The sequence below is a fragment of the Lissotriton vulgaris genome, chromosome 10 (genome assembly GCF_964263255.1).
Source record: "Lissotriton vulgaris chromosome 10, aLisVul1.2, whole genome shotgun sequence".
In the NCBI taxonomy this organism is placed as follows: Eukaryota; Metazoa; Chordata; class Amphibia; order Caudata; family Salamandridae; genus Lissotriton; species Lissotriton vulgaris.
Genome location: NC_141698.1, coordinates 856,782,457 through 856,806,901, shown reverse-complemented (window position 1 = coordinate 856,806,901; position 24,445 = coordinate 856,782,457). Strand labels below are relative to the sequence as shown.

The 24,445-nt window shown below is 42.7% G+C and overlaps 1 protein-coding gene across 2 annotated transcripts in view; it reads right to left on the bottom strand.

Annotated features, from left to right (window-relative positions):
- LOC147688904 (ATP-dependent translocase ABCB1-like) overlaps window positions 1–24,445 on the bottom strand; it is a 509,764-nt gene that overhangs the window by 434,434 nt on the left and 50,885 nt on the right. For both annotated transcript variants that reach the window (XM_086941799.1, XM_086941800.1), the window contains exon 3: window positions 1,298–1,355. In XM_086941799.1, coding sequence (XP_086797925.1) covers window positions 1,298–1,355 — 58 coding nt within the window. The remainder of the gene's footprint in view (window positions 1–1,297; window positions 1,356–24,445) is intronic.

Genomic DNA, 24,445 nt, shown 5'->3' with positions numbered 1-24,445 from the left:
AAGGATATTATGACCATAAATTATTTACTTCACCCCTGGTCCTCATTCTTTTGCGAATTTAAGGTAAACGAATGAATATCTAAAGGACTACTTCATCGTAATGTAAAATACTTGACTTTGTTTCATATACGAAATAGGGGCTTATTAAAAAAAAAAAGTGGTACATGTAAGTAGTTAATGTCGCTTGACAATCAGATTAGGCGAAAAAAACTAAAATTACAATCACTGGGGATATATTTTCCTGCTCTTTAGTAGCATCCACAGTTGTGCGAATACAAGACAGACGGCATGTTTACCATTACTGTACAAGAGAGGTCGGGATATACATTAACATGTTACAGGCGTGGCCTTAAGACCGCCAATCTAACTCATGTTTTACGTACTTGAATTGGCATACAGAGATATTGAGATTCGTTTTTGTAACTCATTGGTCTGGAAGAGACCAATTTAAGAAAATCAAATGACTGTATTTTGTTTAGGATTGATAATTGTACCCCAGTCAAAGTGCATTCGTTTGTAAATGGCATAGAAATCGGTAGACTAATATTAGCCCATTACTGAATTGGACTGGCACTACCAGTTCAGGATGAATGGGGGAATACAAACATTGACCACTGGGAAAAGTGATCTTTGAGGGATGGCGGAAAATACAACGCCCAATGGGAAAAGTGATCTTTGAGGGATGGGGGAAAATACAACGCCTTCATTGCTAGCTGGGCTTTGCAAGCTGCTTATATTTTGTAATTTGTAGCGGCCTCATGTTTATATAGGTATTCTGTCCAGCTAAACCTAGAATTTGAAGACTTAAAGTTACAAAGTAGTAATTATTTTTCCCCTCATAATATGTATGACCATCTAGTTCATCTTAATTTAAGAACACTGTACAGTGCATCGTCTTATAATGGATTGTGTATATACAGTACAATGTCTGAAATGTAGACAATCTGTATATAGCAACCTTCCTTCTCAATTAGTTTCCTGTGTATATAGCAAACAGATGTACTGCATCTGTTGCAACAACACAAAGCTTTACCACCCTCTGATAATCAATTTTACATATGCTTGTGCCGACAATGCATACAAAGTGCCATGTTTGTACTACACTTTGATTAAAGTGCAGTTCAGTGTTTTGTTTTATAACTGGACGTAAAACACATGTTCAATTATTACTAATGCTCTTAAACAAACTAATTTTATTTACAAAACAACTGAATCATCATTCGCCATTCAATTAAGCAGATACACTGTGTGTAAACCTTAGGCTGAATAAATTGCATCAAATAAATGTATTGCTTACCATGGCAAAAGGGCTAACCTTTTTAACCTTTTCTTTTTTTTTCTTTTTTTCTTTTTTGCTGCAAGTCAAAGAAATTTAATAAATGACAATGATATTCTTCATCATTTCAACATAAGTAAAGAAAAAAAGGAGAGAAAAACAAGTGCCCCCACACAAATACAAAAATGTGAATTATGAGAAACTACGTTTTTCAAAATATTCACAATAATTAATACAATACAGAAAAACAATACAAGCTCAACATATTGCACAAACAAATGCATTCAAACATTACATAGTGTTAACAGAAAAATAAGAATGGCAAAGGGTCTATAATTCAAAGATAGTCTACCCAAGCTGGAAAAAGTTATAGATGACAATCCACTCCCAATTTGCTAGAAAATAGTCAACGGCATTTTGACCCTAACAATTAATGGTCATCATCAGGACAAAGATAGTTTTTGAGCAGAAAAGCCAAGAAATCTGAAAGAAATAATAATAAAAGGCTCCTTAGATAAATGAAAAGAATGAAAATGAAAGTATGTAGCCAAGGCCATGTTACTCATGTCTAGACCATTGAACACACCACAAGACTGGATGATGATGTCTCAAGGAAGTTGTACGCAAAAAAACAGACCATAACAACTATGTAATACAAGGTATTGTATCAGACACCGGCACATGGCATTGGCCCAGCACACGGACATCAGGGACTTACACGTCTCCGTCTTGTAACTTAGAGAAGGCGTTCAGCTTAGTCATGGGCGAATTTTGCGGATCTCGCGTTCGCGAATTTTGCGGATTTGCGAATTCGCAATCCGCAAAATCCGCGAATTCCCGCAAATTTGCGGATTTTTTTTTTGTGTGTTCGCCCGTGTTTCTGCCAGTTCGCGAGGGTTTTTACAATTTCGCAATTTGCGAACTTACCTGTCGGGTCGCAAGTTTTGCGAACTTGTTGTTTCTACGTGTCCAGCCTGTTTGGGACACTCTTCTTCATCACTGCCACTCTCTGTCACCACTGCCACTCTCTGACTACTCATGCCACCCTCTGGCCCACCCATGCCACCCTCTGTTTCATCACCACACCCTCTGGTTGTCCAGTGTACATTATTTTCGGCAAAGCAAAGCACACCTTCCCTGCCTCTAGTGACCTGAATTAATTTGGGGCTGATTAATGTGTCACAGAATATTTTTTTAGCTGGCACCTGCTTCCTTAGTGCGCCCTGATTAGTGATCTTTTGCACTTGCTAAGTGCTTTCATTGTTGCAAAATTAGTTACAACACCTGCCCTGCCCCAACTGACAATAATGAATTAGGGGCTGATTAATGGATTTTAACTTCCAGACTGGCTCCTGCTTGTCTCCCTTAGCTGTAATTCAGGACCTTTGTGGCATATGTGTAACTATTCTGAGGTTTAGAGCAAGGTCACATAATAGTTGCAACTGGCAACTGAACTCTGGAGGGGCCCCTCAGGAAGCACTACAGGAAATGGCTACTAATGATGAGCCTGAACTTTTGAACCTGCTAAGATCGTATTTCTGCAATTTAGCACTTATTTGCGGGGCGCGAAATTGTACTGGGAAGCCGCGAACTCACGCGAACAGTGCGAGCAGTGCGAGCAAAATCCGCTGCTCGCGGATTTGCGGATTTTGCGGGAGATTCGCGAATCTCGCGGATTGCGGATTTCCCGAAAATCCGCAAAATCCGCGAGCGGAACGGATTTTCCGCCCATACCTAGTTCAGCTCTATTGACTGGTCATTCCTGGACGAGGCTCTTGGAATGCAGGGGTTTTGGACCGAGATTCCACCGATACATGTAACTCCTGTACTCTTCACGCTCTGCACAAGTGCGCATCAACAGCACACTCTCTGACCCCTTCCACATCCACAGAGAAACTGGGCACAGTTGGCCTTTCTTGTCCCTGCTCTTCACCTTGGCGATTGAGCCCGAGACAGTCTCATCAGATGGGATGCACATGTGCAGGGCTGGCACTGGGGTGTGGGTGATTAGAAAAGGATTGTGCTGTACACAGATGATGTCCTCCTTTACACAAGAAACCTCCACCAATCAGTCACTTGGGTGCTGCAGATATTGTCCCTCTACAGAGAAGCATCCGGCCTTCACGCTAATAGGTCCAAATCCCTCCTGATCCCACTCACACAGGGGTCGGATGCCATCAACTGGCAGACCACCTTCCCAATAACAGGACTCACTTTTCTTTACTTAGGCATATATGTATTAGCGAAACCCGCCTTGAAACTTAGTTCCATAACCTGGTCGTCCTGGTTCCATTCTTTCTTCCGATCCTTTCTCAGGGCAAGGTACACTCCCTGAATCACACTAGACAAATGCTGCAAATTTACTTATGATGGTGGCATGGGCATGGTGGATTTCCGGATTTATTATTAGGCCTTCCAGTTCCTGTTGTTAATCACTGGCTGGAAGGGGGTGGGGGAACCCAGCCTTCAGACTAGAACTATCCCTTTTGGGTCTTGACAATGTCCTTTGTCCTCTCTGTGGTGGCACTCTCTCCCAAACCATCTCAGAGCCCACTAGGGTGGATGATCTCTGTGTGGCATCTGTACTTTAAAGAACCAGCTGGGACAAGAAACTAACCCTACAGCATCACTCTGGAAGGTACAGTGGCTTTCCCAAACAGTGTATATGGAGAGATTTCAGAAACCGGACAAGATAAGTATAATTCAGCTAGAAGACATTTCACTGCGATCTACCATGAAATCCTTCCAAGAGGTACAAGCCCTGTTCTCCCTCTCCACCACTTTGTTTCATAAATACTTATTGAAACACATGCTCTCCTTCCACCGGGAGGAGCTCAGGGATACTGGAAAAGAACCACATTGAGGCACTGGGATAGGAGGGAATCTCACTGATATACGAGTCACTGCTAATTTATTCTCCAGAAAAATCTGACTCTCTTAAACAAAAATAGGAAACCTGGGTGAGACCCCTGGGCGAAGTTGACTAGAAAGACGCGTGCATGGCCTTCCGGGTTCTGGAATGTCTTCCCACCTATGGCTAATCCAATTCAACTACCACCTGACTCCCAAACACTTATGGAAAGCAGGCAAACCAACCCACATCAGAATGAGCCCATTGTACATCTCCAGAAGCGAACTTCTACCATGTACTGTGGTCATAACGCAGCACTGGATCACAGTTGGAAGGGTACAGACAGAGGTGCTGGAACGCCCAATGGAACTCTCCCCGAGATTAGCTTTGCTAGGCTTCTAAGAAGACTTAGGGGGAGCCTGTGGCAAAAGCACACTGATGGGTATTGGTACCATAGTGGCATAAAAGTAATACAACATGCCACTGGTGTAGTGTAGTTCCTATTTTCCCAATAGGCTCTGCGCATTGGAATAACATAAACAGCAGGGTAGACATAGGACTGAGGTCATCTAGGTCTCTACTGACTATGTTAAACTTAATTTAGGTTTGCGCCAGCTAGCTCAGAGGTCACTGGAAACTTTCTTGAATGAAGAGGGAGGGATAACCTTCCCTGGCTCAGACAAGAAGGGATTCAGTTTCCGACAACCGCTTAAACATGACAACTTTGCTCCCTCAGAATAAGAGTATATCTCTAGAGTCGTGTGAAAACAATAGACAGATATTTCACTCAGTCAGCAGTGCATACTTAGTTTCACCAGAATGCAGAGAAATAGAGAGACGGGCGTTTTCAATAAAAAGGTGTTGTTTATTGAGCAGTCTTCCTTCACATGCAAGAGAAATGAATTGCCACAATTGCAATACTTAAAGTAAAGTAAAGTGCGTACAGTAAAAGTAGTATTATGAAATAATACTGTAAAAGCATTGATACGGTTTCTTAGCCATATGATACTTTAAAATGGTTAAAATATATACATACATAAATACATTGACTAAAAGGCTCAACTGGTGCTTCTAACTACGCCTACCCTGGTGTACCTGACCTAAGCCTAATACGTGGGAAGGGACAAGTAAGTAGCAGTGTTAAGTTAAGTTGGTTAAGATAATTTTGCCAAGAATCTGCATCAAGAATTCTCCTAAGGGCTTAGTCAGCTCCGTACCTTGGTAATAGAATGTGGGAGGTCTGGTATCTCTTTCCTCAGGACTCGATATCCCAGCAACCTGCAAGGGTAGGCTGGAAAACACGGAGCTGGATTTTCTCGGCTGGAGAAAAAGACAGCGTCTCTCTCAGTGCGTCAAACAGGAGGGGCGGCTTCCGCAGGCACTCGCATCAGCTGGGCTCTCGGGCAAGTAGATGGCCGCTCTGCTCCAAACCACTGTGTGTTTGCTTAAGGCAACTGTTGGTATTTTATATCTGAAAGGTGCCGGGTTTGACGTAAGGTTGGACATAAGACGTCACCAAGAACTAACAGTTCTTGCAGGACTTCTGGAGTTCTTGTTCAAATCAAAACAAAAGCGGGGGGGGGTTTCCCGGGCTGCTGGAGGCTTGGCTTGTTTAAAGAACGTGTTGTGCTTTCTAGGAGTCGATGGGAGTAGCCGTGCTGTGCTTTGGATTGCATGGGCTATTACTGAATATGAATCTGATTCTTGTGCCTTTGTCAGGACTTTATTGATTATAACCTCACAAGGGCATAAATCGGGAATATCGAATTAGGGTCCTAGATAAGAACACGACACTGGAACGCTGCACAGCCTTCCAGTATCCCCAAATGGCATTCTGCTATAGACTGGTGTGCCCAGTTGGAAGGAACTGTCTACCTAGCCAGGGGTGCCCACGTAAACTATCTAAGATATGCGGGGGATGGTGGACCTAATCAGGGCGTTCTTACCAACCTTTTAGCGGTTAATGGGTCAATATTCATTCTATACAAGTGCTATTGTATGTCAAAGCTGGGCAGAATATGGTTGTTTGTTACGTGTTGCTACTAATTCAAAATCAATAAAATTTGCTATTAGAAAGAAAATCATCCTTTGGTGCACTGACCCAACTTATCGTTGGACTGACAACCACTAGTTATATTTAGGTTTTCTGTTTAGCATAACATGCACAAATTCACCAACTACATAGTTCAGCAGCCAGCATCTGCCGGAGACACATGTTAGTTAGCGATGGATGAAAAAATGCCCCAAAATACCTATTTCTGCCACACTGTGTGAGTGCAAATTTTCATTGGTCCATATATCCCAAATGTGCAACTGTTGCACCATACAGTAGGTCCCTGCTCACACAGTAAGACCAACAATAAATGATTTAAAAACCTAGATTGAGGGTCAGTGATCAAAGCATACAAAGCATATGTAGGTTGTATTAGCTAAGTTCGAACAGAAACAGTAACTGCCAAAAATGCATTACTGCAAAACAACTGCATTGAATGGATGTGGGGCTAAAGGAACAACGGGCTCTTGCTACAGAATGGAATACTGCTTTTAACTTTCGGCTTGAGCATGTAGATAAAAATATATTTTTAAACTGGAAAATGTCCCTATTGTCAGATCTCAAACAAGACAGTATAGTCAGGAGCAACAACCAAGTAGAAATAAAGCTCAGTCACTGTTTCAATAAAAAGTAACATTCAAAAAGAAGGGAGTATGTTATCAAAACTTTCTCCGGTGAGTGCAGAAGTTTATATTGTGAAAAATAATGGAGCACTTAAAAATACCTGTAGGTTAGTTCTGCAGTCTTAAGACTGTAATGAAAAATGAATCGGTGAACAAATGCAGTAGTATATACTGTCAAAGAGGAAAAAAGTTTCATATTAGATTTTAAATGAAATATTTAAGCACTTTATTTGTGTTCTGCACCATTTGCCTTTCTATTAGCCTTCGACAGGAAGCAGCACTGGATATCAGCTCTTTCGCTCCTCAACGAAACATAATTCTCATACAACAGAAGTAAATGCTTGGCATACTTTCAGAGAATTATACAGTCAAAGACTCTGTAACCATTTAAGGAAATGTTTGTACAAGAGACAACCTCATCTGTGTAATGATTTACCTTTCCATCAGTGACTCGCCATATATGATACACAGAAACTGGAATGTCAGTTCAACGCAATCGATATTCAACTGGTAAGCATTACTTTACCAAACAAACCTCACAAATACTGAATTTGATCAGTATCTGTGTAACATCAGCCCCAATAAGAAAGAACGTTGCATCTTTAAACTACTGGGCCTCACAGCCTATCGATAATGACCTGGAACATAAATGGGTACAATAGAATAGCGATACAGGAAGATTTTAAAAATATCTTGAAGAAAAACGATATCGTTTGTCTCCAGGAAACTTGGCTGTGTGGCGAAATCCCAGCTACGGTAGGTTTCACTCATTATGTAAAAGCCGCTAAAAGGAACACGGTGGGTAGACCTTCAGGGGGTTTGATGACGCTGATTTCTACAAGGATTGCCAAGGACATTGAACCCCTGGAACTACAGTGTAACTGGGCACAGGGCAATAGAGTGCGAACAACAAACAACATGTTGGGGGGTGAAAGCCTATGCATTATAAATGTATATATTCAGAAAGGGAAAGTAAATGAATATAAGGCAGACTTGGAACACTTAAAAACTGACCTAGATGGGGTGTGTAACCGGTTTCCAAAGGATGTGCTCGTAATATTGGGAGACTTCAACCATAAATTGAATCCTAAATCAATGGATTCTTGGTTGAAGGACTTGTTGGATGCATATAAAATAGAGCAGGCACAATTCCCCAGCTGTGAAACCTCAAGTAAAGATGATAAGCTTGGGCAACTGTTGGGGGTTATGGGATTTGTATGTACCAACGGTAGAAAGGAAGCAGACAGGCCTGCGAAGCGTACCTTTAAGGTAGGGCAACAAATGTGCCCCATAGACTATGTATTCATACAGGCCTGGCATTTCCACCTTATCAAACAGTTCGAAATTTTGGGGGTGGAGGGTAGTGATCACTATCCACTGCAGGTTGAACTTCAGGTAAATAGCCACCCGCAAAGACAAAAAGTGTTATCAGTAGATGTAGAATACCCCAAGCGGTTAACAACACGAATCACCGAGGAATATATACAGAAACTAAGTGCATATCAGCTAACTGTGAATTTGGGTAACCTTGTACCAGAAGGAAGTATAGCCTGGTACGAGGGCATAATAAGGCAATTGGTAGGCAATTGGTGGAATGCCTCCGGATTAAGTTAAAGTGCAATAACCAAAAACCAGTAAATAATGCGACATTATACCCTAATAATAACAAACACTGGTTTGATGCCGAATGCCGGAAATTAAAGGCCGGAATTAGGAAACAAGAAAGACGACTCAGAGGTAACTATAGTGAGGAAGTGGTATCAGAACTTAAAAAAATGAAGCTAAAATATAAGTCAGTTATTAGAGATAAAAAAAGGTGTTTTAAGGACAAATGTTGGGATAATTTACTCGTGACAATTGAAGAAAAAAATGTGAAAGGCTTTTGGAGGCTAATACAGGACTGTATGGGGAAAGCACAAGGGACCATGCAGTGCGCAGTATCAGAGGACAAGTGGCTGGCCTATCTAGAGGAAATTTACAGAAAATGGCCAATGAGGGAGGGAATAATGGTAAATGCCTGGCCAGGAATAAGTGAAGAATTAAAAACCCATTTTCTCCCAGATCAAATTAGAACCATAATATCTAGACTAAACCTAACACGGGCAGCCGGCCCTGACAACCTGCCAGCTGTCATAATAAAAACAAACATAGAATGGTGGGCAGAGTTCCTTTCAAATATGTTTTTATGGATCCTAAATTCAGGTGAATTCCCTGCAAACTGAAAAGGGGCTATTGTTAGGCCAATCCATAAAAAAGGTGATGTAAACACCCCTAAAAATTACTGCTTAATAAACCTCTTGGATATAGGCGAAAAGGTATTTTCTAAGGTAATCCTAGGGATTCTAAAGGAGTGGGTGGAAGACAAACAGATAATACCCCCAGAGCAGGGGGGGTTCAAAGAAGGCCACTCAACGATTGACCATTGCTTTGCTCTGTGGTCCATCGCACGGAAGTCAATTGATCAGAGGAGTAATCTATTCTGCTGTTTCGTTGACTTCTGTGCAGCCTTTGATCTTGTGGACAGGGATCAGCTGCGGTCAACACTAATAGGGTATGAATTACAGGATGACCTGCTGGCCCTTGTCCAAGCATTACATACAGAAAATTGGGCACAGATAATATTGGACACGGATGGAGGACTGACCAGGAGAATCCGTATTGGAAACGGCTTAAGACAGGGGTGCGTTCTAGCCCCCCTGCTGTTCGCCCTGTTTTTAGCTGACTTACCCCAAGTATTAGGAGATGTCAGAGGGGCGAACCCGAAGTTGGGAGGAAGGCACATATCGTGCCTCCTTTATGCCGATGACCTAGTAATAATGGATCAAACGGAGATAGGCCTCCAGAGAAAACTCAATAGGTTTAAAGATTACTGTACGAGTAAAAAACTAGTGGTAAATATGGATAAAACCAAAATAGTATGTTTTGGGAGAAGGAAAGTGAAGTTCTCGTGGTATCTTGGCACAACCTTGCTTGAGAGGGTGACCAACTATAGATATTTGGGAATGTGATTCTCAGGTAACCTGAAATGGCATACACACCTGCAATCATTAAAAATAAGGGCACTGGCGTCGGTCAAAGGCCTAAAAAGCTTTAATAACACCTATGGTGAAAGGTCAGATAGACCGGTCTTAAAAGCTTATCAAACAATGGTTCCCCCACAATTTCTGTATGGAGCCGAGGTTATTTATCTCAGTGGTAAGACCTCCTGGGATAGTGAAGAGGGAAATATATTAAAAAGCTTATTCGCTCTGCCAAAATCCTCTATGGTGCAGGCAGCACGACTGGAGCTGGGAATAACCTCCTGGGCTATTACAGTTTGTATGAGCCTTGTACGCTTCTGGCAGCGGTTGGGAGTAGGGGAAATTGCTAAAGTCTCCCATTGGGCTAAGGAGGAAATTATCAATAGTGAGCTCCCCTGGGCAAAAGAGGTAAGAGCCTCAATAAGCAAGGCTTATGGGGTGCTAGATTTGAAGGTATGTTTGCCGCAAGACCCCATATTATTTGGGAAAAAAGAATTAAAGACTCAGGGGGTCAATATGTCCCGTAGTTATGACCGGGAATACCTTGCTCAAAAGACCTCGGTAGCACACATGAAAGTGGCTTGGGAGAGAAGTCAACACTTCCCTTACGTGGACCGGTTACCTAGTCATAGTCTGAGGCGAGAAGTCCTGAAAATGCGAATTGGCATAAACCCAGGCTATGCAAATAACGGGGTTCGAAATTTAATGATAGGAAGTAATGGGAAATGCACTTGCACTTTAGGAACCACCTGTGATATGTTACATATTTTATTAGATTGTACGAGATTTTTAGACTCTCGAAAGGAGTTTTTATGTCCGATTTTTAAAAAATATAAGATTACGCACAGAATGCAAGCTGCCACTCTTTTGGTGGAAATGGAGACTTTAGATATAGCCTGCGCGTTGGGGAAATATATGAACAAAGTTAGGTGGTTCCTCAAATGCGCAGAAGAACATGTATAGTGTAGCCCTTATCCCTGAATAAAGGTAGAGATACTAAGGGATAATAGTAGTAAAAACTGCATTTTGAAGAAGGTATATATAGGAAATTTTAGCGATTTTAACAAATAAATGTTATAATACTCCGTTTTAAAAGGAACAAGAGAAGTTAATTTTTAAGTATCTTGAGGTGTAATTGTGGTTTTAATATTATCTTGTTATGCTGCTGCTCTTTTTCCTGCTGAATATTACCATGTTTTGCTGTTGTCCTTTCTCTTATCACGGAATGTGGAATGTACTTTTAAGGTTTTAACAAATCAAATAAAGTTTTGTTTGACTGACTGACTACTGGGCCTCACTATTTTATACAATTGTTCACTCACAGTTGCATCAATAAGTAGCTTGTGAAATTGTTTCCCAAAGAAAAAACACAAGTGCTCACTCTAAGTTTAAAAAACAAATACTATGTGAAGCTGTTTATTTACAAACTATAGCTATATCTATATTAAGTTACATATCAAGCCACTTTTTATTGGTGAAGGAACACGTTAGTTATGCCTCTGAATATATTGAAGCTTTCTTTCTCTTAGTTTTTACCATGTGTCTGTTGTTATTAATTTGTTTCTGCCATTCTGTTCTGGTTTATATTTAACTTTCGCACATACAAGGTACTTTTCAGTTTTAATTCTGGGATTTTTAAATAGTCATGTGTTTTCCTTGGTAATATGTTTTACTATGTTCCCAGTCATGAGCTGTCATACTGATCTTAAAAATTAATCTATGCATGGTGCCCTGACACGCTTTGGGCCTTGTTCCCGTCATAAAAACTGCACACCGAAAATAAAAATACAGTCTGAAACAGCAATGAGCATTAGCAGAGTAATGCAGTGCCCTCGAAGAATAGCCTTAATACAAGGAATCATAAGATGATTGCCCCCGTGATTCTGTGCCTTCTTTCTCCGTCTGCCCCCGTGATTTTATGCCTCCAAAATCTTTCCTGGCTAATGTGAGGCAAATTCGAGTCATCTCCCAATAAACTTCAAACATTCTGTGCCTTTTTCTCCTTCTGTCCCCTTCGTTGCCCCGTGATTCGGTGCCTTTTTTTCTCCTTCTGCCCCCGTGATTCTGTGTCTTCTTTCTCCTTCTGCCCCCGTGATTCTGCGCCTTCTTTCTCCTTCTGCCCCGTGATTCTGTGTCTTCTTTCTCCTTCTGCCTCCGTGATTCTGCGTCTTCTTTCTCCTTCTGCCTCCGTGATTCTGCGTCTTCTTTCTCCTTCTGCCCCCGTGATTCTGTGTCTTCTTTCTCCTTCTGCCCCGTGATTCTGCGTCTTCTTTCTCCTTCTGCCCCCGTGATTCTGCGCCTTCTTTCTCCTTCTGCCCCGTGATTCTGTGTCTTCTTTCTCCTTCTGCCTCCGTGATTCTGCGTCTTCTTTCTCCTTCTGCCTCCGTGATTCTGCGTCTTCTTTCTCCTTCTGCCCCCGTGATTCTGTGTCTTCTTTCTCCTTCTGCCTCCGTGATTCTGCGTCTTCTTTCTCCTTCTGCCCCCGTGATTCTGTGTCTTCTTTCTCCTTCTGCCTCCGTGATTCTGCGTCTTCTTTCTCCTTCTGCCCCCGTGATTCTGTGTCTTCTTTCTCCTTCTGCCTCCGTGATTCTGCGTCTTCTTTCTCCTTCTGCCTCCGTGATTCTGCGTCTTCTTTCTCCTTCTGCCCCCGTGATTCTGTGTCTTCTTTCTCCTTCTGCCCCGTGATTCTGCGCCTTCTTTCTCCTTCTGCCTCCGTGATTCTGCGCCTTCTTTCTCCTTCTGCCCCGTGATTCTGCGCCTTCTTTCTCCTTCTGCCTCCGTGATTCTGCGTCTTCTTTCTCCTTCTGCCTCCGTGATTCTGCGTCTTCTTTCTCCTTCTGCCTCCGTGATTCTGCGCCTTTTTTCTCCTTCTGCCCCGTGATTCTGTGTCTTCTTTCTCCTTCTGCCTCCGTGATTCTGCGCCTTCTTTCTCCTTCTGCCCCGTGATTCTGCGCCTTTTTTCTCCTTCTGCCCCGTGATTCTGTGCCTTCTTTCTCCTTCTGCCTCCGTGATTCTGCGCCTTCTTTCTCCTTCTGCCCCGTGATTGTGCGTCTTCTTTCTCCTTCTGCCCCCGTGATTCTGTGCCTTCTTTCTCCTTCTGCCTCCGTGATTCTGCGCCTTTTTTCTCCTTCTGCCCCGTGATTCTGTGCCTTCTTTCTCCTTCTGCCTCCGTGATTCTGCGCCTTCTTTCTCCTTCTGCCCCGTTATTGTGCGTCTTCTTTCTCCTTCTGCCTCCGTGATTCTGCGCCTTCTTTCTCCTTCTGCCCCCGTGATTCTGCGCCTTCTTTCTCCTTCTGCCCCCGTGATTCTGTGTCTTCTTTCTCCTTCTGCCCCCGTGATTCTGCGTCTTCTTTCTCCTTCTGCCCCCGTGATTCTGCGCCTTCTTTCTCCTTCTGCCTCCGTGATTCTGCGCCTTCTTTCTCCTTCTGCCCCGTGATTCTGCGCCTTCTTTCTCCTTCTGCCTCCGTGATTCTGCGCCTTCTTTCTCCTTCTGCCCCGTGATTCTGCGCCTTCTTTCTCCTTCTGCCTCCGTGATTCTGCGCCTTCTTTCTCCTTCTGCCTCCGTGATTCTGCGCCTTCTTTCTCCTTCTGCCCCGTGATTCTGTGTCTTCTTTCTCCTTCTGCCCCCGTGATTCTGTGCCTCCAAAATCTTTCCTGGCTAATTTGAGGCAACTTCGAGTCATCTCCCAATAAACTTCAAACATTTCTGCATCACACTATGCAGTGAGAGTGAGGTGGCTACGCAGAGGAGAACAGGAGCCCAGTCCTCATTCACAGGGACTCATGAACCCGTGATCATATCTCCAGATGCTTCTACATAATAACAGCATTACCCCCTTGCCATAAGTGGCCCTGTAAGGCTGCCAAAGTCTAGGAAAGTGGGCAAAGGCAGGTGGGGAACAAAGTTCCAGACTGGGCCTTCACTGGCCGAGTTCCTGCTGGCACCCTGCTATGGTGTCCAATAGCTGCAAAGAATTCACACCAGGGTCTTACTACTTGCAGTCCAGCTATGGTATTATCCAAATAGCTGACCGTATTGTGGTGTAAAGGAGAGGTAATACGATATCCCACTTTTGCTTTTGAACTGTTAACACGGCCCTAGCTGCCATTATTTCGGGTTTTATCTGCTCTTAATGAAAGGGGCAATTTAATTTGCCTAGCGAAGCACCATGAAATAAATCAACACCTGGCTGCGACTCAATGAACTTCCTATGTACAGAGAGGCTTTCTAATTGGTTCTGTTTTGCAGATATCACAACAGCAGGCCTTCAGAGAATCGAACAAGATGAGAATTAATTAAGTGAACACGCCTGGATGACGTGTGGAAGGGAGTGGGGGGGGGGGGGGGGGCTAGGAGTTTATTCTTTGCAGTAGCTGATCCCCTGCTACACCCTTAACGATGTGATGTACACAGACTCCAGAGTGGCTGCGTGTAGTGGGTTAGAATGTGCATTAAGCAGTAAGCTACTCCACCCCACAAGGTACACACTCTCATGGTGCCAAAGGTCATTCAGTGATGTTTGGCAGGACTCCAAAACTAACATCCACATTGGAAACGAGCTGGTAACATTTACAAATTGGCCAAAACAGTAAGCGGGGACACTCGAACGGCATGGGTTTCTTTTTTAAAAGCAACAAGACAAAGCAGGCACAAAAAGGATTTTAAAGTAAATATTTCCAATTCACGAAGATTACAACAACAATCTGTTACCACACTGTTGTGTCTTCGTGCCATTATTTGACAGTGTGTTGTTCATCACTATTGTACAAAAAAGTTCACTTTCTGGCCGTGGGGGTATGCAAAAGTAACACTGCACGGACCTGGGGGTCGAGGCTCCTGCCAGTGGTGGCTGACTGGAAGAAGCATCTAGATTGGTGCCAGAGGGCGGAAGAAATAATTTATCTCAGTAGGGGGTATATAAAAAAAATAGGGGACACATTTGGGGCCCATGGCAAGCATACTGTTCATTAGACCCTGAGGACAACTATGTGGAGGGGGCAGGGTCCCTCAACGACCCTCCGCAACATAGATGCTTAAGGCCATGTTTTTTTTTACTATTGCAAGAGATAAGTGTACATGATTCCCCCTCAGGGGATGTATAATGCGCACTGGGTATGGGTAAATGATATAATGTGAATGTCTCTGTAACCGCTACCATCTTTCCAATGTGTTGATGAACGATGAGCCAGATCATGAAAAATACTTTTGTTTAAAAACGTTCCCTTTTCTTATTTATGTTATCTTTTGGGCAGAGATTTTGATAACTCAGAGGGAGCGAGAAAATACGATTATCATCAGAGAGGAATCTACTTACAAAACTCTTATAAACAAACGCCTTCGCCAATAAAGTTCTGTGTTTGGGGCTGCAGGGCTTGTGACAAACTATTTACATAACCAACTACGGTCTAAAGCCCCACAAGCACCTGCAGGTGTGTGGGGGCAACCTTAGTAAGTGTCCGTGCTACGGGGGAGGAAGGGAGATGGGGGGGGGGGGGGTCTAAAGACACGACACAGGGGTGTAGCTGTGCGCTGTGGTCAGACTCCATCCAGCCAGACATGGAGCCCTCAGTTAATCAAAGGGTTTTTATGCCGAAAATGTTACTTACCGGGTATTATTACTGCTGTGTACTGCTTTGCAGAAAACAAAGGGCGGTAAGTGAGAAAAGTACTCCAGCTTCAAAATTTGACCTCAATTTTTTAAAATCCCAGACCGCCCCTGCTCCCTGATGCACCTGCGCCCCTACACCTCCATTTCATGACGTTCACCTCCTCTCAAGGCAGCTGTAGTTCACTTCAGCTCCTCTTCGCTACGCCCGGACTCCCACCTTATTATCAAAAGCTCGGGTAGTTAGGTTACCAGAGAGTGGCAAAAAGCTAAATTTGAAAGGTTTTTCTTTTATGTAGTCTTAGAGGAGCTCCTACCATCTGTGCGGTTTAGATTATTACTCCTAATTCACAAAGCAGTCAAGCAAACGAAAGAAACACTGTCAAAGTATGTGTCTGCAAGGACCTCAATCGGTGTCGCGTTAAGAAAATGTGATTTGGAAATTTCGCCTTTTTTCCATATACAAAATCCCTTTTTCAGCGCCGCCTACTAGAAGCTTACTTATTGTTAGAAGTGAAATGAGAGAGAGAAAAGACCTTTACATTGTTTGGCAATTCTTACAAAGTTACAACTCCGAGGCTGTACACTGGTGCCACATCCCACGGTGTGACCAGGAGAACATTTTTTTTCCGCCCCTTCACCACACTTATGATTGTGAAAAATCCATCCACCTCTTAGATATTCTGAAGCAATAAGTCGTTGGCACGTATATATTTTCTGTGACTTAGGTCAAAGGGTATTTTGGAAATAGAAAATGTGTTCAAACTAGACAAACCCGTTGTAACTGTCAACGGGTTTGTTTACATTCTGCTTCTGATGCAACGACACAATACTTTAGGTACAACACAAGGGCAAGATCCTTGTCTTCGTAAATGTCGAGGCTGCCAGACACTTTCTAAAGAAAACCTGTGACAAGAGAGTACATTGGAAATAGTCCACTAATTACTTATTTCAGTTATGTAGTGCCCAATCTGAATATCATTGATTTTATTACGTTACACCTCAGAAGGCCAGCAGTGAAGCTGTTGGGCTGCTGAGCCCTGTGGCCTGGAAGAAGCTGACCCGCCGTAATGAAAGTTTTCTACTGTGTTGCAGGAAAAATTCCCTTTCGTGTGCTTGGTTCCCCACCTGGAGAACATATATATTAGTTTTCATGTTGGCCTTCTTGGTCTGATGTTTGTTTGCTAACCCCGGAGCTTGAGCCTCATAAGCTCAGGATGTGACTACTTCAGAAGGTGAACATTTATTGCCAAAGTGCTCCCACTAACAGGCCATGGCCACAACGCCAGCCGGCTGCAGGTCATGCCAGCCCGACTTGCATTTTTTTGTTGTAAAGAACAAAAAAAACAAAATCAGTGGTTTGTGTTGAAACACAAGATAGCAATGGTCGAGACACAATGGAAACTTTTTACAGGAATTTGGGTTGATTGTACATTTTTCCTATTTTGACTGCCCTCCCTTAACCAAAAGAGAGGTCGGCAGAACAACCACCCATGTTTGGCCGTGGAATAATTACTGCCCTGCTTCAAATGACTCACTTGTATTTAAATTAGGGAGGGCATGCTATTCTTTCGTGTCAAGAATAACTTTTGGATAAGTCTCCCTCAGGAGGGGGTTATCTAATTACTGAATGCAAGCTCACGAATCTGTCTATTGGCTATAGGTCTGTTAACAGTTGCTTTAGTCCTTCCCCAAGGAATAGTTTGAAATATCGCGGCCCGAGACGGCAGAAGCAGCAGAGATGCTCCATTCAAAAAAGAGAAAAAATGAATCCTTCCATAAAGCTGCTCTGTAAATTGTATGGTATAGTGTATTATCGGAATCTTTATTCAACAGCAAAATTCCCCCACTGAAGATCACCAAAACTTTATGCCAGTGCAGGTATTTTTCTTCTATTTTTATAAAGCGTGAACTCGACCCCGAAGGTATCAGAGCGCTTTACACGAGCGTTAAAAGTGGACACATTAATTTTGTTGGGCACTGGGACATTAAGTGATTTGCCCTGAATCACAAGATATGAGCGTCCCTGCCGAGACTCGAACCCGGTTCTACAGCTTCGAGGTCGACTGCCCTAGCCGGTAGGCCACATCCTCTCACTTAAATGTCACTCCAGTTTTCCATCTCCAAGTTAAATCTCGGTGCCTCTACTTTTTAATTGGCAAAAATCACAGGGGATTGATTCGGTTAAGGTGATCAGAGGCTGGAATCAAGGTAAATACTATTAAGTGTGCATTGCCTCTGACACCATAGATCTCGCAAATTATTTGTTTTCAAAGTCCTATTTATTGACAATGACTGCTTAAATACTTTTAGCACATTACTTTGCGAATAGTTCAAGGGTACACATTGGGTGTAAACAAATCGTTTGTGATTATCTCCTTATATAATAAAGCACATTCAACATATATTACAACAAATAACTTGCTAACATCAAAGTAAATCAACGTGAGACAAATAAACAATACACAATAATGGAATTAATGAGTTAGTATATCAACATTATCCTTAGAAATTGATATTTTGGGGTCCTACTGGGAATCTAGGAAAGATTTTATGAGTCTCCTAGGGGTATGGTATCAATTTTTCCCTCAAAGGAGTAATTAATTGTCCTGTATCTGGCCAGGGAAAGTAACTTGTTTCAAAAAGAGTTTTATGCCTTAGTGTGAGATACGTCTCTCACTGTATGTCCTATTATTTAAATGGATCATAGGGCATGCATTTCTCCTGGCTCTGGAGTTGAGCCTACGCGTTTCGACCTTTTAAATCTTGACAGGAGAAGTTGTTTGGACAGGTCTTCATCAGGGCTCGCTGTGGGTGCTGTAGGACATCGTGTTACACCTGGGGAAGGGGTGTAAGGGGCATGTTTTAGTACTTAGCTCTGAGATATGGGAACGTAAGCAGTGCTTTTTTGGTGTTTACAGGTGCTGGTTGGTGCATATTTAGATCACGTACCCAATATAAATGGAGGCGGTTCTGCATGTCTTGTTTACATGTTAATCGCAGAAGTCGGTATGGTGATGGTTCGCACGGTGACGTTATGGAACTGTGAACCCACAGTCTGGATGTACTGCGAAAAGAATGAGAAAATGAATTCAATATCTTGGTATGTCGATAGCGTCCTGTAGACATATGACATTTTGCATTGGGGAGCCTAATGCATACTTCGTGGGTAAAGGAGAAAGTGAATGCGCCTGTTTTTTGTCTTTTAGTACGTGGAGAGGCTTCACTTCGTCATTAAATCTGATGCGGAAAGCTACTTAGAGAGACTGGGGCCCGCCATGGGCATCGCGTACCTGGGGGTGGGTTGGTGACCGGTGTCCGCTTTTCTTTCTTCTTTTTTATTTAAATTCGGCACGGCGTCCTCTTGCGGAGCAGTCTGTCCGCGGGCTTGAGGACCGAGGGGTGAATGCCTTTCTTTAGCCTTGGCGTCTCCTCGCAGAGCGTTTCGCCACTCGACCGGGTCCCGCTGTGTTGAGGTTTGAACAGCGCGCGTCCGGCATTGAATCTTTCACCGGGGGTGTGAAAGAAAGAAGCTTACTCATTGGTGGACTCGCCGGCGTGTTTGCAAAGGCGCTCCTGATTGGTCAATGTCTTCGCATCGTGAGCATGTGATCTCGTTGCTAAGAGATCGGGACGCTTATTACGATCGACATATTTGAAGACTGTGATTATTGCACTGGGTTTCTGAGGCTTTGCGTTAAGATTAGCACGTGAAGCTGGATATTTCCGCTAATTCATTTAATCCATGGTTTACAGTGTCAAGATACATGATAGTTTTCGCTTCCTGCTTTGACAAGTTGTTAGCCACATCTTTACCTTTAAAATATTTTACCACTGTCCATTTGAAGTCGTCTGGTCCATGGTTCTTTTCAATACAGTGGGGGACCATAGGTGCATTTTCTTTCTTACATCGAATCCTGGAACGGTGTTGGGATATTCTTGTTTTTATGGGTTGGCTCGTTTTGCCAACATACGCAAGTCCACATGGGCATATGACACAATAGATAACGTTACACGTGTTACAGTTTGTGAACAAGTCGTGTTTGATTTGTTTTTGGCCGTATGAGAATATTGATCCTTCTATAGTGCTGTCGCAGGAAATACAGTTTCAACATTTGTGGTGTCCTCTGACAGGTGGAAGGTTCAGAAGTGACTGAATGGAACTTTCTTGCCTTGGCAGTGATGTATCTGCTCGGACCAGTTTATTTCTCACACTCTCGTTCTTTTTCAGTGCGAAGATTGGTGGGGCATCAAAGGGTTTCAGGCTCCGTACTGTGTTCCAATTTTTGGAGACTATTTTCTTAATTTCTGTATATATGGGCATATAAAAGTTTGGCGTCGTTATATAGACGATGTCTTCATGCTATGGAGAGGTGAAGAACATCTACTAAAAGAATTCGTTGTCTGGCTAAACGACCGCAATCCCCACATCCAATTCACCTTGGCATCCAATAAAACACAAATACATTTTTTGGACCTGATGGTTAAACACGAGGATGGCATCATGTATACCACCTTATATACCAAAGAGACTGACCGGAACACCTTCCTACACTTCTCCAGCTTCCACCAACGCAATCTCCGCGAAAACTTACCACTAAGTCAATTCATGAGATTGCGTAGGAATTGTACAAAGAAAACTGACTACTTCTTCCATGCCCAGGAGCTGATCCAGAAGTTGAGCGAGAGAGGATATCCTAAAAAGTTATTGAAGAGAACCATGAAGAGAACTTGGTATATCCCTAGAGACACTCTCTTGATCCCCAAAGATAAGAACAAGGAAGAAACTCCAATCGTATGTGTGACAACCTTTTCTGGAGCAACCACAGAAATTAAGAAAATAGTCTCCAAAAATTGGAACACAGTACGGAGCCTGAAACCCTTCGATGCCCCACCAATCTTCGCACTGAAAAAGAATGAGAGTGTGAGAAATAAACTGGTCCGAGCAGATACATCACTGCCAAGGCAAGAAAGTTCCATTCAGTCACTTCTGAACCTTCCACCTGTCAGAGGACACCACAAATGTGGAAACTGTATTTCCTGCGACAGCACTATAGAAGGATCAATATTCTCATACGGCCAAAAACAAATCAAACACGACTTGTTCACAAACTGTAACACCTGTAACGTTATCTATTGTGTCATATGCCCATGTGGACTTGCGTATGTTGGCAAAACGAGCCAACCCATAAAAACAAGAATATCCCAACACCGTTCCAGGATTCGATGTAAGAAAGAAAATGCACCTATGGTCCCCCACTGTATTGAAAAGAACCATGGACCAGACGACTTCAAATGGACAGTGGTAAAATATGTTAAAGGTAAAGATGTGGCTAACAACTTGTCAAAGCAGGAAGCGAAAACTATCATGTATCTTGACACTGTAAACCATGGATTAAATGAATTAGCGGAATTATCCAGCTTCACGTGCTAATCTTAACGCAAAGCCTCAGAAACCCAGTGCAATAATCACAGTCTTCAAATATGTCGATCGTAATAAGCGTCCCGATCTCTTAGCAACGAGATCACATGCTCACGATGCGAAGACATTGACCAATCAGGAGCGCCTTTTCAAACACGCCGGCGAGTCCACCAATGAGTAAGCTTCTTTCTTTCACACCCCCGGTGAAAGATTCAATGCCGGATGCGCGCTGTTCAAACCTCAACACAGCGGGACCCGGTCGAGTGGCGAAACGCTCTGCGAGGAGACGCCGAGGCTAAAGAAAGGCATTCACCCCTCGGTCCTCAAGCCCGCGGACAGACTGCTCCGCGAGAGGACGCCGTGCCGAATTTAAATAAAAAAGAAGAAAGAAAAGCGGACACCGGTCACCAACCCACCCCCAGGTACGCGATGCCCATGGCGGGCCCCACTCTCTCTAAGTAGCTTTCCGCATCAGATTTAATGACGAAGTGAAGCCTCTCCACATACTAAAAGACAAAAAACAGGCGCATTCACTTTCTCCTTTACCCACGAACTATGCATTAGGCTCCCCAATGCAAAATGTCATATGTCTACAGGACGCTATTGACATACCAAGATATTGAATTCATTTTCTCATTCTTTTCGCAGTACATCCAGACTGTGGGTTCACAGTTCCATAACGTCACCGTGCGAACCATCACCATACCGACTTCTGCGCTTAACATGTAAACAAGACATGCAGAACCGCCTCCACTTATATTGGGTACGTGATCTAAATATGCACCAACCAGCACCTGTAAACACCAAAAAAAGCACTGCTTACGTTCCCATATCTCAGAGCTAAGTACTAAAACATGCCCCTTACACCCCTTCCCCAGGTGTAACAGGATGTCCTACAGCACCCACAGCGAGCCCTGATGAAGACCTGTCCAAACAACTTCTCCTGTCAAGATTTAAAAGGTCGAAACGCGTAGGCTCAACTCCAGAGCCAGGAGAAATAAATGCCCTATGATCCATTTAAATAATAGGACATACAGTGAGAGACATATCTCACACTAAGGCATAAAACTCTTTTTGAAACAAGTTACTTTCCCTGGCCAGATACAGGACAATTACTTACTCCTTTGAGGGAAAAATTGATACCATACCCCTAGGAGACTCATAAAATCTTTCCTAGATTCCCAGTAGGACCCCAAAATATCAATTTCTAAGGATAATGTTGATATACTAACTCATTAATTCCATTACTGTGTATTGTTTATTTGGCTCATGTTGATTTACTTTGATGTTAGCAAGTTATTTGTTGTAATATATGTTGAATGTGCTTTATTATATAAGGAGATAATCACAAACGATTTGTTTACACCCAATGTGTACCCTTGAACTATTCGCAAAGTAATGTGCTAAAAGTATTTAAGCAGTCATTGTCAATAAATAGGACTTTGAAAACAAATAATTTGCGAGATCTATGGTGTCAGAAGCAATGCACACTTAATAGTATCTACTTTTTAATTGGTTATCTCTCAAGATGTCTATACCTTGAAAGGGATTTTCAGGACAGACCTCAGTTATAATAATTTTGACCTTTTTTTTTTGTTTTTAATTGCCAATTTATATATTTTTGGGTCGGCCCTGTATAAATATGCAATACATCTTGCACAGAGTATAGTAACAGTCTGTATTTTACAAGGAGACCTGCTAGGCAAAAATGGTCTGCTTTGTGGCATTTAAAAGGCAATGTGGGTCAATTTTGTGCTGCTTTGCACCACACTGGAATAATGGAAGCTCCAGTGAAGATAATGGGGTGGCACCGGGCTAAGAATGGCTGGTATAAGCCTTCTGCTCCAACATTCCCATGTTTGTCTTTCTATTTCCCTCATTTTAATTTAGAACATTCTACCCTCAGTGGGTGGAGAGTTTTGGTAGCCGTATAGTCCCTCTGCTTCAGGCTATGCCAGTTGATAAAGGCCCTATAACTCGTTATAGGCCTCGTTACAGATCAGGTCTATGTCCCGGGTTCAGGGCATTTAACAACCGGTATAGCCCTCAGCAGTGGGCTCCAAGTCTATAATTTGTATGCTTTGCTGCACAGCAAGGATGTTTTTTTCAGGTGTGGTCATGTTTGTTTGGCAAAGTATACCTGGACTATCAGCCTTCCAAGAAATTTACCCTTCGGGTATTAAAAAAACTATTCTGTTCCCTTGAAGATCATTTAGGGAAAGGCTGAAATCTGCACGTCTTTCTCGAAGAGTTGAGCAGGGTACATTGGGAAAGGAGGTTGAAATCATTATCAAGATGTGGTCTATGTTCCTAGCATGCTCTTTATGAGGACAAAAGTTGAAGATTGGCATGCACAGTGTCACTCATTGTCTTAAGCTAAGGATATTGATATGGTACCAGTTTGTTAAAGGACCTATTTAACACTAAGGCTTGGATCATTTTCCAAGCATGGAATGAGAAATCGACACCCCTTGGCTGAGCTTGCGATGCGACACTGTGATAACATAATCACTCCCTATTAAGCTTGGGAAAAATAAGCAATCAATCACATGCCACCTCAGAATATGTTTTAGACCAATAGAAAAGTATCCAACAAAGCTTTTAAAGGCACTTCACTGCTCCTTTCGAACTAGGAATAATCTCCACATCCAGATGCCGAACAGCTCCAACTAGCAACGTACAAGAACTCTAGAAGTGGTGGCCATTCTATCAGAAATAAAAAAATAAGGAAAGCAACACAGCCATGGTTTGATAAAGAGCTGGTACAGCTGAAGACCCCTGTAGAGCCTAACTGCCACAAGCATCAAAATTAGGATTTGCGATTCCTAAATAGCGATTTTTAAGGGGAAACTATTTGGGAATCGCAAATCTGTATACATGTAAGAATCCCAAAATAAATTGTGATTCCTTAACATGACCTAATTACCTAATTACTCTATTCATTCCTATGGGCCCATAGGCCCATAGGAGTGAATGGCAATGCATTCGCAAATTGCGAATGCATTTGCAAGGGTGCCAGGGGGCCTAAGGCGCCTCTGATGCACCCCCCCAAAAAGGTAAGGGTGCACATTCGGCGCACACACATGCCCTATGGGCATGTGTGTGTGCCACATATCACTTTAAAAAATGCATTTTGTGCATTTTTCAATGCATTAGCAAATTACCATCAACGTGAAGTAGATGGTAAATAGCGTTTCCTAAGTGCATAATTCACATTTAGTAAAGGCTACATGCACCAGCCTTAGGGTATTGCAAATTGCGATTTCCTAAATGGATTTGCAATTTAGGTAACTGCAAAAAATGTCGATTACCTAATTTGCGAATGCAAAGCCTTTGATGTATCGCATACGGCGGATTCTGCGAATCGGCTCGTTAGCGAGGACAAAGATACTTGACGCATGTGGCCCTTAGAGTGTTGATAGAAATCTGGCTTCAAAAAGACTAAAATGTTGTGTGGAATCTATCTGAAGGAAGATCTATTAGAAAATGGCTTTCTGCCAAAAGAATACTTACCACTACATTTATCTAATAGAGATCAACAAATCACCAAAGTATTCAAGAGTTTTAGGGAAATCAGGATTACATAAAAAGACA